Source organism: Phoxinus phoxinus, assembly GCF_949152265.1.
Source record: "Phoxinus phoxinus genome assembly, chromosome: 2".
Classification (NCBI taxonomy): Eukaryota; Metazoa; Chordata; class Actinopteri; order Cypriniformes; family Leuciscidae; genus Phoxinus; species Phoxinus phoxinus.
In genome coordinates this window covers 15,194,617-15,210,895 of record NC_136877.1, presented here as the reverse complement: position 1 = coordinate 15,210,895, position 16,279 = coordinate 15,194,617, and the positions used below count along the sequence as shown (strand labels likewise).

General features: G+C 38.1%; 1 protein-coding gene across 4 annotated transcripts in view; it reads left to right on the top strand.

Moving 5' to 3' along the window:
• dennd4c (DENN/MADD domain containing 4C) overlaps positions 1 to 16,279 on the top strand; it is a 71,152-nt gene that overhangs the window by 17,365 nt on the left and 37,508 nt on the right. For all 4 annotated transcript variants that reach the window (XM_079599708.1, XM_079599709.1, XM_079599707.1 and 1 more), the window contains exons 2-6: positions 2,298 to 2,608; positions 6,277 to 6,529; positions 11,514 to 11,583; positions 12,871 to 13,040; positions 13,325 to 13,566. In XM_079599708.1, coding sequence (XP_079455834.1) covers positions 2,310 to 2,608; positions 6,277 to 6,529; positions 11,514 to 11,583; positions 12,871 to 13,040; positions 13,325 to 13,566 — 1,034 coding nt within the window. In that variant the 5' untranslated portion in view covers positions 2,298 to 2,309. The remainder of the gene's footprint in view (positions 1 to 2,297; positions 2,609 to 6,276; positions 6,530 to 11,513; positions 11,584 to 12,870; positions 13,041 to 13,324; positions 13,567 to 16,279) is intronic.

Genomic DNA, 16,279 nt, shown 5'->3' with positions numbered 1-16,279 from the left:
AACAAGCTGCAATTCTTTATATACTTTGCAAACAGACTTTTCAGGAAAGATATGGACCCGGTAGTAATGCTGCAATATGTAAGTAACCGTGTTAATTCTAATGTCTAATCTGTGATCAGTGATTGTTTTCATATGTGAGGAGGACTCTGTGAGGTTTTTTGCATCAGTAGATGAAGCCAGTGTCTAAATGGTTTTGATCAAATGATTCACCCTTTATAATCGCTGGACCTAAATCACTTTAGGTTTAGTGCAGGTCAGCAACTTGAGTTCTGCACTTTCACCAAAACTCCTAATCAATGATGATGTCTGCGCTGCTCAATGAATATCTTATTTACATAATGTGTGCACTGACTGAGTTAGTTATGATGATGCATTTGTGAGAGTGCAGATGGAAATGGAAAAGTCATAGCATGTGCTCAACAGACTGGGATCTGTGGCTGTGCTCACTGCTGCTACCTTCTATTGAGTGGAAGAAGATCTAAATATTATGCTGTAATCATCAATTTTTTTTCTGAATGTTCCAATCCAACCTGACTTCTGTCCTGTAATGCTGCCTGAATCATAATCATACACTGGCTGAGCCTTGTTTTCTCCCAAGGTTTTTTCTCCATTCTGTCACCTGATGGAGTTTTGGTTCCTTTCCACTGTCACATTTAGCCCTATTAGTATTCACACTGGATTAGTATTATCTGGGGACCTCGTGTGATTTAGAAATGACCCCCCCACGGGATAACCGAAGCCGGTGATTTCACTCGAAATGACTGACTTAACTCCTGGATATGATGTCAATATAGGCTATTGCTTGAAAATGTCTTGTTATTATAGGTCTAGCTGTATGATATATCATAAACGGAAGAATGTTCCTTACCGCATTCTGCTATACATGTCATTCATCTCCATCTAAGCATTCTTTTATCATTATTTTAATAATTCTTCTGATGGTTTTCAGCTTTCTCTTTCTGCAAATTGTATGTATGGTGTATGGTACGATATATAAACCAGCACCCAAAATACTATCAAAACAGTCCAACGCAGCCTCCATTATTTGCGAAAGATGGATAAAAAAAGTGCACATGAAACAAAGACCTTGAAAAAATTATATTTGAGTCAAGTCATCTTCATTTATATTGCGCTTTTAACAATGTAGATTGTTTCAAAGAGGCTTTACAATAATAAACGGTAATTTAAGGTAACAGATTGTTTTGGCTTTATAGCGTTTTTTGTGTCATGGGTCTATAAAGCAGGACTCAAATGCAGAACGAGTGTTAACAAAGAAGACAGATGACAAGATGTGGTGGGAGAGGTGAACAGTCCAGACAATAGGCAGGGGTGAGACACAATGACAGCCGTTGTAACTAGCCGAGCAGCAGTTGTAACTAGCACAAGATGACTGTAGGCTGGAGAGTAGTAATGGCAGAGCAGAATGAGACCTGAAAATACCAGCAATAGCCAGACAGGAACTTCAAGTACAACAGAAAGGCACTCAGGGATCTCAGGCTCAGCACCAGGCTTGCTCCAAAGCAAAGAGTGAAAGCATCCAGGGACGCTCTGCTAGCAGGACAGTACTGGAACTAGAGACAGAGGAGACAAGACAGACAGAACCGATGGCAGAACTAATGCACTAAAAAACTTCTAGAAAAAAAAACACTATAGACTAGTAACAAGAAACAAACTATGTAGCACAGAAGTACACAGTAGCACAACATTTAACGAACTGGCAACACATGAGGGAAAGGGTAAATATTGTATTGTATTGATTTCTGAAGGATCATGTCATACTGAAGACTGGAGTAATGGCTGATAAAATTCAGCTTTGCATCATAGAAATTTATTTCAAAGTATATTAAAATAGAAAACCATTAGGCCTATTTTCAATTGTAATAATATTTCATAATCATAATTTTTTTATCAAATAAATGCAGGCTTGATGAGCATAAGAGACTTTTTGAACGGTGCTGTATACACATACTAACGTGCCTAAGACTTTTGCACAGTACTGACAGTGGTGTGATTACTAATGAGGGTCACCTGCCCGCTGCACCTGTCTCGTAGCTTCGGAAGCATAAAAGGGTGAGCGATGGCAGGGAAGTAAGAGAGAGGACCAGGCCTCTACGTTCGCCCGTGAGGGGCTGCCGCTTTTACTTTCGTTTTGTGTTTATTTTGGATTAAAGTTTGTGAAACGTCCGCCGGTTCCCGCCTCCTTCCCATGACAACATACCTAGCTACATGTTCACAAGTGCCTAAAAGTTCCAAAACCTGTAAATGCAAAAAATCAACAGTTGCTTCTCTCCAAACAGGTCTGCCCAGCCATGTTTGAGGATAAGGGTCACCGCGTGACGGACTACTTCGTTGTAGCTGGCCTCACAGACAAGTCCACACCACTAGAGCAGGATTTATCTGAAACCAAGTCCAGTGGACCCAAGGCATCTATCACAGACCTGGCTGTCATCAACAAGTCTGCAGGAGAAACTGTGCCTGAAGGTTTCACATGCATTGAGAGCACATACAGCGGCCAGCCGGCCAATCTCAACCATGGCAGCCTCAAGAGCCCAGAACTCTTCTTGTGTTACAAGAGGGGTCATGGAAAGCCCCCACTCATTGACGTCGGGTGAGTTTTTAGGGTGAATGACTGTTCCTATGTGTATCTGTTCTGTACCCTTGAACAGATTATTAAGTAAACATGAAGTCAAATCAGGTTTTTATGACTTTGTTTAGTGTGAATGCCATAACATTAATTCTCATTATTGCAAGAGCATTGGGAGTGTCTGCATGATCCGTTTGAATCAAGACCATCCAGGGTCATTGGAAATTCTTGTCATAATCATGCAACCCTATTGCAGGACTTTTTAAGTTAATGACAAAAAAATGCAAAGGTAATTTATCAAAACGGACAAGCTTAATAAAATAGTGGCCATATTCTTCAGAGTGGAACGCTAATTGGAATAATATTATGTAATAATTTTAGATCTAATGTTTTGAGTTGGAAGATCAGCAGTTTACTAGCTATTGCCATCCTTGACATGAATCAAGTTTATCTGTAGTCAGTGCAAACTGCAAAGCACTGTTGCTGCCAACACTTTCATGAGACCCACACAGATTTTTAGCGTTCAGTGTTGCAAGCAGCCTAGTAAAACGTGTGCGCCACTACGACTTATTCTGGACTAAGATGGAATGAAGATAATACAAATTTGTTGGGGTAGATGGCTGAATACCTCACTGATTTATTGGGTGATTTATTACCGATACAATAATAATAATACAACAGACTTGATACAACAATAAAATAAATAAAATTAGAAATAAGTAATGGGTTGCATTTGAAGCAGAAAGTTTTACATCAAATTACAATGATGATCCAATTATGTTAACAAAAATGATACAGTGCACTGGCAATTTAGTTTAAATTTATCCCCACAGTTATGGTGTTAAACAGTCCTGAAATAAAATCCCATTCTCTAAGTCTGAGACAAGAGACATGTCCAATGCGGTTGAGATCGAGACAAGATCAAGACCTTAAGAAATGGTCTCGAGACTAAAACCAGTCTCAAGTACTACAACACTAATTTAGGTTAATTTTTAAAAATGTATTTAATTTAGTTAATTCAGTGTAAACAATTACTTTCTGTATCTTTACTCATTGTATATGAATTACATATTCTCAATCAAATATTCTCCCTTCTGTTTTGTTGTTGTTGTTTTTTACAATCCGCACCCTTTTTCTAGTTACTGTCATGATAAACCTATCCCATATCCATAGCTGAATAACAGAAGTGGGGCACATGCATTTAAAATCTATTTGTGGTCTCCATTCAGCATCAGCTGACAGTGAGTTTTAAAATTCAGCTCAAGGTCTTCACTCTTTCATGGATATAGCTTACTGTGTCAGCACCGTAAGTCCCACCCCTGACCTGAATCATTACCCTCCCTGATCCTCACCATGACCAAATCACAGCAAGGACACCATTTCCCCTTTTAGGTATCACTAAAATCCCCATTTTTAGTATATGTTTATTGTGATTTCAAATAAACACACTCCAAAGCTTGACTCAACACCCATTGTATGTATCTTGTCTTCACTCACCATGCCACACTATTAAATATCAATATGATGTCATGCACTCACTGGTATGGCATGTTATGGCACTTACTGTGTTAAAGCTCTTCAATCTATACTCCATATCCCATTTGGGCTCTCTGGAGTCCAGAGAGAGTGTCTCTGCATAATTGGGTGCCTGAACAGTACACCACCTATTATACAGAACTATGGCAGATTACCATATTTTTTTAAAGGACAGGTCAATTATCACGGCTTAAAGTTTCTGAATATAAAAAGGACTTATTATTTTAGCTTTGAGTCATTTTCAATCTTTCAAAGTAAATATTTTTATTCAACGAAAATATAGCATGTTTTTTCTAGCTATTTGCTATATTTTAGCAGCAGGTTTTTATGCAACGGACAGATTTAATTTGGGCTTTTATTCACATATAAACATTGATCAATGCAGTTACATAAAGCTAATCTGTCTATGAACTTTTTGGAACCGTTTTGGGGAAATGGATTAATGGAGTGACTATGGAGTGATCAACAATTGTCTGCCCTCTTTTTTTTTTTGTTAGTGAGTCACTACAAAAAAAAAGATCTCAAGGACAAATTAAACATAAGGTTGGAGTGTCATTATTGTACACTGCTAGATGTTGCTATTCAGTAAAAAGAAAAGTTTTTTTGTGGTTCAACTCTAGTAAGAACAGAAAATTAAGTCAGACAAAAGATTGGCACATCACAATAAAAGTTATGCTATACAACCTAAAGGCCGTTTAACACCAAGTACGATAACTATAATGATAAAGATTTAGTTCAAAAAATCTTTCTAGATATGAAAGAATAGCAGAGTCCACATCACAACTATAACGATAACGGCACACTGGCACAAAAAAAATTATATAGTTGGGATCACTTTCAGAATTATTTTTTCCAGCTGATGAATGATAAAAACATTGACAGCCAATCAGAATCCATTCTGCTTTAAAGAGCTCGAGCATTTAAAGCAGCAGGCAACAAAACTGTGTTACTTTTCGGTGGTGTGGATGCTAATATTGTTATGGTTATCTTTATAGTTATCGTTCTTGCTGTGAATGGGCCTTTCCATTTCTTGTCTCTTTAGATGTGCATTTATGTGGGTTAAAGTTATAGTTCACCCACAATTTAAAATTTTGTCATCATCTTTTCAAGTTGTTCCAAACCTGTATGAGTTTCTTTCTTCTGTTGAACACAAAAGAAGATCTTTTAAAGAATGTTGGGAACCATACAGTGGACGGTAGCCATTGGCTTCCGTAGTATTTTTTTTCTACTATGGAAGTCAATGGCTACTGTCAACTGTTTATTCACCAACAGTTTTTTTTTTTATATCTTCTTTTGTGTTCAACAGAAGAAAAACTCATACAGGTTTAGAACAACTCAACGTCCATTTTTTATCCCTTAAAACTCATCTTTGATCACCAAAATTACATATTTAAATGTTTTTTTCCTGTGAAAAAAATATATTCATACCTTAAAATAGCTTGAATGCAATTTTACACCCTTGCTTCATTTAGTATACGCGGCTCATGAATATGCTAATTAATTATCCCCGCTTCCAGTCCACTCACACCAGCTCACTGATTCACTCGGCCAACTTACTGAAGTAAACGCTGCACAATGGTATCGCTCTTTACAATGTCAGACACGTAATAGTAGTTAATATGATTAGCCTTTTGCTTGACTATGTTATCAAACAGCTAATAATGTGTTGCTAATGCTACACAAACTATGTTCACATTCGCCTTCTCAGCCTTTTAAAATAATCAGAAACACTTTGAACAAATTAGAACATCAGTGGAGAAAGGCATATAGTTCATCATATTCATAATAACATAGTAATACACATTATACACCCACTATACCCAGTTACCAGAATAACCTGGCATCTCTAGAGACTCCCCTGCTAGTTTGCTGTTAATGATATGCTAAAGCCAGCTGGCATGTTGACGTGATTGGTTACAAGGTAGTTTGTGATGTCAGAAACACCAGTGATTTCAAACCTCGTTTTTTTCTGTGCAGTTTTAAAGATAAAATACTCAGCAATGGCGTTGACTTATGCATATACACATGGTTTGTCTTAAAGCATATTAAAAACACCATATAGACATATAACATTAAAAACTTGATTTTCACAGAATTTACATTTTTGGGTGAACTAACCCTTTAAATTGCTGATAAGTGTTTCTTCTTTGCTGTAGGGTCCTGTACGAGGGTAAAGAGCGTGTCATTCAGGGTTGTGAAGTCATTGAGGCCACACCATTTGGCCGCTGTGCAAACGTCAACAACAGCTCTGCCACATCTCAGCGCATATTCATCACATACCGCCGAGCGCACCCCGTCCAGCCCCAGAACTCACTGGCTGTGACTGACATCTGCGTCATCATCACAAACAAGGGCGAGACTCCTCCTCATACTTTCTGCAAGGTGAACAAGAACCTCAACTGTGGCATGGTGAGTTGGCTTGGAGATCAAAATAATATAAAACAAAATAGTCCATTGTGCAATTCTCCACCATAGAGTCGTAGAGTCGATAAAATTAAATGCTTAGCTTACATGGCTTTAATATATTAAGACAGTGAGTGATATTAAATTATCAAGTTCAGTGTACACCTTATTCAGGGTTGGGGAGTAACGGAATACATATAACGGCATTACGTAATCAGGAAAAAAAACAATTACAGTTATGTCAAAAAGTAATCAGATTACAGTTGTTTTTTGTAAAAAAAAATAGAATAGCCTACTGTCAGGTTTACAATGGTTTCACTTAAAACTAAATAAATTAGTATTTTGACATAACGCTATATTGACTGCAGTGATGCATGGATCATGGTTATATCCGTGGAGACTGCGGATATTCCGCGGGTCTGGCGGTAAAAATATAACATTACAATTGAGGCGGGTGGGTCGCGGGTCGATGAGAGGTAAATCATTAATGTGTTGATTTTAATAAAGAAAGACACGGAACTCTCATTTCACTTTTAAAGGAAAGTGCGTCACTCTTTTACTTTCATTTTCAAAAACAACATACTGGTACATCTCTTCAGGGAAAACTGATTCATTTCTTGTATGTGTGTTCGGGAAGTTGCAGGTACGTGTGACAATTTAACAGTGACAATTTATGTTTGAAGGGAGTAAGCCTGTGTTTAGGCTAAAGGAGATATAATTTTGCCAAAAAACAAACACATAACTAAATGTTAATTTTAAAGCAACCATAGTTAAGTGTAATATCTTCATCAAGCTTAAAACAGAATTAGAATACTTGAAATGCAGTGTTGTGCAAGTTACTTCCAAATACATTATAGATGACTTGTTACTGTTATTTAAAAGTAATTCTTTACCTTACAATATTACTGTCTCAGAATTGTAATGCGTTACATTACTCCTGTATTACTTTTACCAAAATAAGTACAAAAGTAGGACTTAACATTTCAAAATGACTAAATGTACTACAGAGCATTTTACATCCAGTAGAAGGCGATATGATGTAGCATAATGACTGTGGGTTATCCAGGCTACTAACAATATAGCATATAATTGGCAAAGTGAAGGCTCAAGACAATGCAAGGAAGGATGACAGAAAGAATCACAAACGATCTGTTAAAAGTATGGTAGAGGTAAAGTGATTATTTGGCAATATCTGGGAACAGCCAGCAGCCATATCACCCTGTAGCCCAAGACTGGTTTCCCACTGAAGCTAAGCGGGGCTGAGCCTGGTTAGTACTTGGATGGGAGACCTCCTGAGAAAACCAGGTTGCTGCTGGAAGAGGTGTTAGTGTGGCCAGCAGGGGGCGCTCACCCTGTGGTCTGTGCAGGTCCTAACGCCCCAGTGTAGTGACGGGGACACTATACTGACAAAGAGTGCCGTCCTTTGGATGAGACGTTAAACCGAGGTCCTGACTCTCTCTGTGCTCATTAAAAATCCCAGGATGTCTTTCGAAAGAGTAGGGCTGTAACCCCGGCATCCTGGCCAAATTTGCCCAGTGGCCTCTGTCCATCATGGCCTCCTAATCATCCTCCTATATATACTAATTAGCTTCATTACTGTCTCCTCTCCACCAGTAAGCTGGTGTGTGGTGGGCGTTCTGGCGCAATATGGCTGCCGTCGCATCATCCAAGTGGATGCTGCACATTGGTGGTGGTTGAGGAGATTTCCACCTTCTATGTAAAGCGCTTTGAGTGTCCAGAAAAGCTCTATATAAATGTAATGAATTATTATTATTATTATTAATAGCTTGGGTCTATTCATAACCATATTAGACACAACAGAACTGTATGTAAACTCTAATGCCATGACAAGATGCACATTTGTTCTTTTCTTATTGTTAACATTATTTTATTCTCTTTGAATTCAAGAGGTTCACAACACAAAACTGTCATAAATGTGATCTTAACCCAATCCTCCGTTGCTAATTCCAAAACGTCATTTTAGAGCTAGTAGTAATTAATAACTGCATTAGTCTGCTATTAATGCACTGATAGCAGACTAATGCAGTTATTAGAGAGAGAGAGAGAGAGAGAGAGAGAGAGAGAGAGAGAGATTAAGCGTGTGTGAATTACTAGCATCTACTAATAGCGAAACTACGTCTATCTGCACCTCGCTAGTGAGAAACGTCATGTAGCTTTTAAGTTGCTAAACTATTTTACTGATAAAATCTTCAGAGCATTGCTGACAACATGCGAGTGTGTGTCTGTACTGTATGTGTGTGTGTTTGAGTGAGAGAGAGCGTGAGAAACATATATGTGCTTCTGCTTTTCCATAATAACTAATGCATAATGCATAATACATAATAAAACTTAATTTTGTGTTGCAAAAAAACTTTTGTTTTGTAATCTATTGTTTACTATATTTATTTATTTGTGTTGTTGTGGGTTTTGGTTCTGTAGGCTGTGAAGACCTTATATCTGAAATCATTTGTGAGGTGATATGGAACTAATGCGTTCAAGACCTGCCTTAATAGTCTTGGCTCATTTGATGAGATTTTTTTTATTTTATTTTTACACATGTATCAGCATGTTACTACAAATGTTTTAGCACATTGCTAGCATGTTTTAGTACGCTGCTAACATGTTTTAACATGTTGTTAACCACATTTAGCATGTTTTATCAAGTCAAGTCATCTTCATTTATATAGCGATTTTAACAATTGTAGATTGAAAGCGGCTTTAGAGTGATAAACGTATAATTTATGGTAACAGAGATTGTTTTGGCTTTATAGCGGTTCTTGAATAAAGATATTTTCCAGCTAAAGTTAGTTTTGATTGATTTACTTCCATCGCAAGGATCATTAGTTATTAAATTAGAGGCTGCTAAGACGACCCCGTTCTCTCTACACAGACTTTAAACGCGATCCTTTGAGAAACGCTGATGGCGCTCACGTGTGCATTAATAATTCATTCTATAGTTATGCGCATTTGAATATATGTGCGCAGGTTTGTAATTCCCTACAAACCAAGCCTTAAACTACTTGTCTGGCCTTAAAGGGGTGGTTGATTGCGATTTCACTTTTTTCATTTTAAATAGTGTGTAATGTTGCTGTTGGTGCATGCACAGTATCTGCAAAGTTGCTGCGCTGAAAGTTCAACGTAAGCAGAGTTATCGTCTTTTAAAAATCAGGAAGTTTAATGCCTACAAAAACGACTCGAATGGGACTACAACGAGATACTTCCCGGGTTTTATACGTAACTAACCCATACATTTACATCAAACATTTTGGACCTGAATTTGTAATTATGTACTAATTTTGTAAATGTATTTTCCATGTATACTTTATGACGTAATTTTTCCATTTGATCAAGAACGTAAACCAATGCCAACGCTAGTTTGTTTATAGTAGCCAGTTAGTTCGATGCTATTTTGTGTGTATAAGACACACGTGTATAAAGTTAAAAAAATGATATGTAAGCGCAACAGCAAACTTCAGCTGCGGTATTACTCGGTCATTTATTCAGTTATATCAAATGTTTAATCAGGAGAAAACCGTATCCCAAAAGCTAAAGAACAGCAGTGGCATTTTCGATTTTCAAGTATTGAAATTATTATAGAATAGAATAGAATAATAATATAAAAAAATTTTACCATTCAGAAACGTTTTGTAAGAGCCGTGTTTGGAGGTTCTGCTTGACTCTCTTCATTGCCGCTTTCTGGGTCTGATTCTGGCTCAAACTGACGGCAGTATTAACACCATTATTTACATTTGACCGGAGCACATGCGACTTTCGCCCGTAAAGGTGATGGGCGTGAAGTTTCCGGACAACGTGCACTACGCAGTTTAGCCAATTACAACACACCGGCCCAACTAACCAATCTGAGCCCATTGCCTGTTTCTGAGGGAGTGGTTTCATAGAATCAGGAAGTCAACCGGTCGTTCAAATGACCGAGGAGAAAGCGTCTTACAATAAAGGTCAAATGTATGAAAAATAAGGCTTTAAAAAAAAAAAAAAGACGAAGACATGTTATATTGCACCCCATAAACACAATCATGCAAAGAAAAAAAGCAGTAAACCACCCCTTTAACATTTTGATACAGAATTTTATCACTTCGGGGTAGATGCGCGAAACCGAAATTATCCCGACAACGCTTTATCTGTAGAGTGGTAAAGGGATCCTTCACATGGGAGAGACACATGGTTAACATGTTTCTAGCATGTTGTTAGGATGTTTCTAGCATTTTCTAGCATCTACCTCTTTGCTAGCATGTTTTAACATTGCTATTATGTTGCTAGCATGTTTTAGCATGTTTCTATGTTATTTTAAGATGGTGCTAGCATGTTTTGCTAGGCAGTTGCTAAGGTGTATGAGGTGGTTGCTAAGCAGTTGCTAGGGTGTTTGGATGGTTGATAGGCAGTTGCTAGAGTATTCTCAGTGGTTTGGTAAGTTGCTAGGATGTTGCTATATGGTTGCTAAGCAGTTGTTAGGGTTTTCTGAAGTCTCTTAGATTATTCAGGACACTGTGATTCAAAGATATAAAGCCTTTGCTTTGCAGGGACCACCAATAATAATTATAAGTATGTGTGAGATAACAATAGTGATGCTTTTCTATGCAAGCACAACTAATAAGTTTAAATATAATATTAGTCAGCATAATAATTACAAATCTTTGGGCAATAAACAGCAGTCCAGCACTTCACACTCTAAAGAGCTAGATCATTTTCTTCTCAACTTATGATCCAAGATCCCTCAATACATGGCTCAAAGATGTAGGATCGTACTCCCAAGAGCAACTCAAGTTATTCTGAAGGCAATGACAGCTTTAATTATTATTGGTTTCTTCAGTTTCATGTGCTGCTAGCCTGCTAGCTGTTCAGCCTTTGTACAAACAAACTATACTGTCCTTGTACTGTATAACATTTGCTCACAGTATTATATACATAACATTAAATTAATGTAATTCAGTTAACTTGTTCTTTCTCTGTTTTTTTTTTTTTCCATTCTCAGTGGGGATCGAGTGTGTTTTTGTGCTACAAGAAGTCCGTTTCCGCCTCCAACTCCATCCCTTATAAGGCTGGTAAGTCTCCATCTCTGCCTCTATTTCTGATTCTGCCTCTTTCTCTCTCTCTGTCTCTTTCCCTCCATTATTTTGTTTATTTCCATTTCTTTGATCTCAGGTGTTTGATTTTTGCTGTCAGAATCTTTCTGACAGTGCTTTAAAAAGATAGGCCTACTTGTAAATGTCACCACTGCTATTTCACAGTAAACGGCACTCCACTCAGATTTCCTGAAAATGAACACTAACTCTGCAAAAAAAAAACAATTGATTAAGCATACAGCAGCCTTAATTTTATAGAAAAGATGTATGTGCAGTGGTTTTATTTGTAAAAAGCTGTCTGTCTTGCTAATACAATTCTGTGAAACGTTTCCAGGTCTCTGAGAAACAGTGCCTGAAAGTCCTCCTTTAAAAATGTTACACACTCTTCACAGTTCATATATTCAATACGTTGGTCGCTGTGCTCATAAATGATGTTTGTTTGATGTGTTAGTTAAGGGGCTGAATGCTTTCATGCTTCAGTATGGTAGTCATGTAGCCTGGGTTTCCCCATACTGCCTTTGCGCAGCGCGATTTTATTCACGCTGAAAGGCAGTCTGGAGACCATGGACCAGATTTTCGCCTCGTTTAGGGAACCAATCACAGAACGGGGAGGGAGCAGCAAGATGATTACGACATCTATGCGACACAACTAAGCAGTTTGTTTATATCTATGGATTCAACATGGCAGCAGACGCGAAGCTACCTTTTGATGGAGCCTTAGATATTGTTCTAAGTAGTTTAGAACGCAAGTTTATTTTGAAAAAAGAGCAGCTTTTGGCGTCTCTACATACGTCATCTGGTATAATGGAAACGATTGGCTATGAGCTACGTACAGGCGCATTTGATAGACAATCTTAGCACCCAATAAACGGCGCCGGGCATTCGTAAACCACACCTCAAATACGAGAAAATGCACATGTGGTTCCTAGACCCAAGTCTCAACGAGAATTGGGTCTGGCGTTAGCCAGGCTAGTAGTCATGACCTTTCATCCTAGTTTGTCACAGTTTACTTTGTCTGCAAACAGCTGATTTCTTTATCTCCATGTTACATCACTTCCTGTCACATGCCATTGTGTTAATCACTGAGAAACAAAACTTCCTGTCTATGATGATTTTTACAACATAATTATTAAATTTACACTTTTTTTTTTTTTTAACAAAAAACTAATTCAAATGCTGATACCATTAGCCAGGATACTAATGATACTTCCTAATTTTAGGCACACATTCAAACACAATGTTTCTAATAAAACTTTGTATTTAAAGGTCTGATCTTTCGTTATCCTGAGGAGGACTACGAGTCATTTCCCCTCTCTGAGTCTGTACCCCTCTTTTGCCTGCCTATGGGGGCCAATATTGAGTGCTGGGCTCCTAGCACACGCTACCCTTTACCCATCTTCTCCACATTTGTCCTCACCAACTCCAATGGGGAAAAGGTAGAGTAAAATTTCTTGATGTCAGTATGATCCTGTTATCATTTAGCTATATGTGTGAAGTGCAAAATGGTCAAATGTGCTTTCTTTCAAAATGGTCAAATGTGCTCTTGCTTAATTGTGGTGACATGTATTACATTCCTTAACAGCACCTTAGTTCGCTGGAAGACATTCAATTCTACCTAAATCTGTTCAGGATTAATTGATGACATGGGTTTGGATTACAAAATTAGTTTTATAAAAAGTTTCTGTCCTTCATCAGGTCCTATTTCTTCTTTCATCTGCAGGTGTATGGAGCTGGAATACAGTTCTATGAGCCGTATCCTGTGGACGGCCTCAGTGAGAAACAGAAGATCCAGCTGGGTCTGGTCTCCACTGTGGAAAAAAAGGTCATACCCAACCGCATTGTCAACACCAACAAGTGCATCTGCCTACTGTCCCGCTGGCCTTTCTTTGAGTCCTTCAAGAAATTCCTCATGTTCCTTTACAAGCTGTCAGCCAATGGAGTCAACCCTCTGCCCATTGAGAAGTACAAACAGATTCTTACTTCAACTGTAGTTAAATATTGTCACTTTAACTGTGTCCCAATTTAGAGGCTGCATCTTTCGAAGGAGGAAAGTCTGAGCCTTTGAAGTCTGCGAAGGTCGAAACTGTGCGTTGTTAAATGCAACGGTCTACCTTATGGAGGATTGATCTTATCGTCTTGTCTAGCAACTGTGACAGCTGCCATTGATAATCGGCAATAACGTTTTTTGAAAGTTATATTCAACTGTCTAAAAAACAAAATAGGGTTCACAACCTGTTTAAATATATTCACCAAGGTCCATTTTTTGTACATAATAAAGAGTATAAACTACGGTATATAAAGTTGCATCTTATTGAGATGTAAGTCAACATTTGAACCTTTAATTTGAAGCTTAAAAGTTTTTATTTTACATTTGTATCGGTTTATATTCGAGAAAGTTGAAACCCAAACCTTATATAAATGTAATCCAGCATTTTCTCTCAAAAAATATTGTCCTCACCGGCGCGCAATGAATCTTGGGATAGGCTAGGCTACGAAGGATCCATCTGTTATATCATTCATTGCTTGGGAAACAAAGGTAGGCCTCATTCGAATAACACGCCACTGTGATGTAGCCTTCGAAGGATGCAGCCTCTGAATTTGGACTAGTGCTGTACGATTAATCATATTGCAATCGCAATGTCAAGCCTATGCGATGATGCATATGACTGCGATTTTAGGAAATAAATAACCCATTCTCTCCGAGAGCTCTTTGCCCATTTTCTACACCGCTAATAAAAAGAAGACCAGTCAGTTTCAGTTTAGGCAGTGGCGCGTATGGTCACGTCGTGACTTTTTCAGGTGTGCAGCGCGGAGAACAGGTGAAGATGGATGCTGAACTGGTGGCCAGAAAAAAATTCTACCTCTGTTATATGGCGATATTTTGGCTATAAGATAACCGACACTGAGCAGAGAGAGCAGGGCTGCCAACTCTCACTCATTCAGCGTGAGACTCACACAATTGACACTTTATACACGCTCTCACGCCACACATCCATTTTCTCACGCAGAGAAAAATTGTGAAGTACAGAGGACACTGACACCCACAGACTAGACAGAGCAGGTTACTTTTGATAGGAAACAAATTCTCAGCACTCAGATTCTGTCAATTTTATCACGAAATTCAAACAATAGTGTTTTGGCGCTTGCAAATGTGACGTGACTGATCGTGGTCGTGAACCGAGCTCTCTTACTCTTTACTAGTTAATAGTAAATAAACACGAATCAACAATTGGTGTGTTGAAAGATACTGTACAACTTACAGAAATGTTTATGCCTCATACATAATATCAATCAATCAGTGTTTTTTTCAACCGCGGAAAGAGGTCAATAAAACAGATGGAGAACAATGTCACATAATGTTATCTCAGGAAAGCCATTTGATAGCACTTTAGATGGATAGACAAATTATATAGAGAGAGAGGAGTATTTTGCTAAATATGGGCACTATATGAAATGTTTATTATATTTTTACTTATGTCATTAAAATATTATAACGTTGTTATTATAGCCTAGTAAAAACCATATTATATTTATAACCATTAACCATTTATAACCATTGTTATAATATAACCAGATAATATTGCAATTAATATATACCCCCACCCCCCTTTTAAACAAGCCTTGTGTAATAGTAGTAATCTTGTAGGGTGGGCTTATTTAAATTAATGTAATTGTCTGGTTTTACCCAAGTTTCTGTCAAACACAGCACATCTTGGTTATGGTCTGTAATCATATCATTAACAAAAAGTGCTTTTGAAGAAAGGGATCGAATATTCAGCAACCCGAGCTTTATAATTTGTTTATCTGTATTATATTTGTTTTTTATTTGTTGAACATCAATCAAATTTTTACCCTTAAATGGATTTGGGAGTTTTTTGTATTTACTAGTTCGGGGGAACAGACACAGTCTCTATATGATGATATCTAGGTGAAATAGTCTCTATGTGATGGTATTTATCTGACCTCAGTGACGTGAGGCGGTTAAGCCAGTCTGTCTGCTTCCTGACCTGAGCCCCAGATTGTCATGTTTTATCTCTAAGACTATGTGCCAAATAACTAGAGAGAAGAGCAGCACCATCCCAGGAGGGATGAATATCATCTCTTTTCAACAGGTCAGGTCTGCCCCAAAAACTTTTCCAATTGTCTATGAATTCTATATTATTTAGCGGACACCACTTAGACAACCAGTCATTGAGTGATGACAATCTGCTAACTATCTCATCACTGTCAATGCATCTCATCAATGCAAATTACAGTGCTTGACAATCGTACTTGCGAGTTCACACACCTCTTCAATATTAATTTTGGTGATCTCCGACTGGCGGAGTCGAACATCATTAGTGCCGACGTGAATAATAATCTTAGAGAATTTACGTTTAGCATTAGCCAGCACTTTTAAATTTGCTTTTATGTCAGGCGCTCTGGCTCCCGGCAAACATGTGACTATGGTGGCTGGTGTCTCTATTTTCACGTTCCGTGTGATCGAATCACCAATTACCAGGGCACAATCAGCATAATTATCAGTGGGTGTTTCACTGAGCGGGGCAAATCGATTTGTAATCGGAACGGAAAAGTGTTTTTTTGATCCGCGACTAGAGCGATCCCTCACTGTCACCCATCTGCCCTTCTGCACGGGCTACTTCTGAACCGACTCATGTAAAGAGTTCACTAGGCT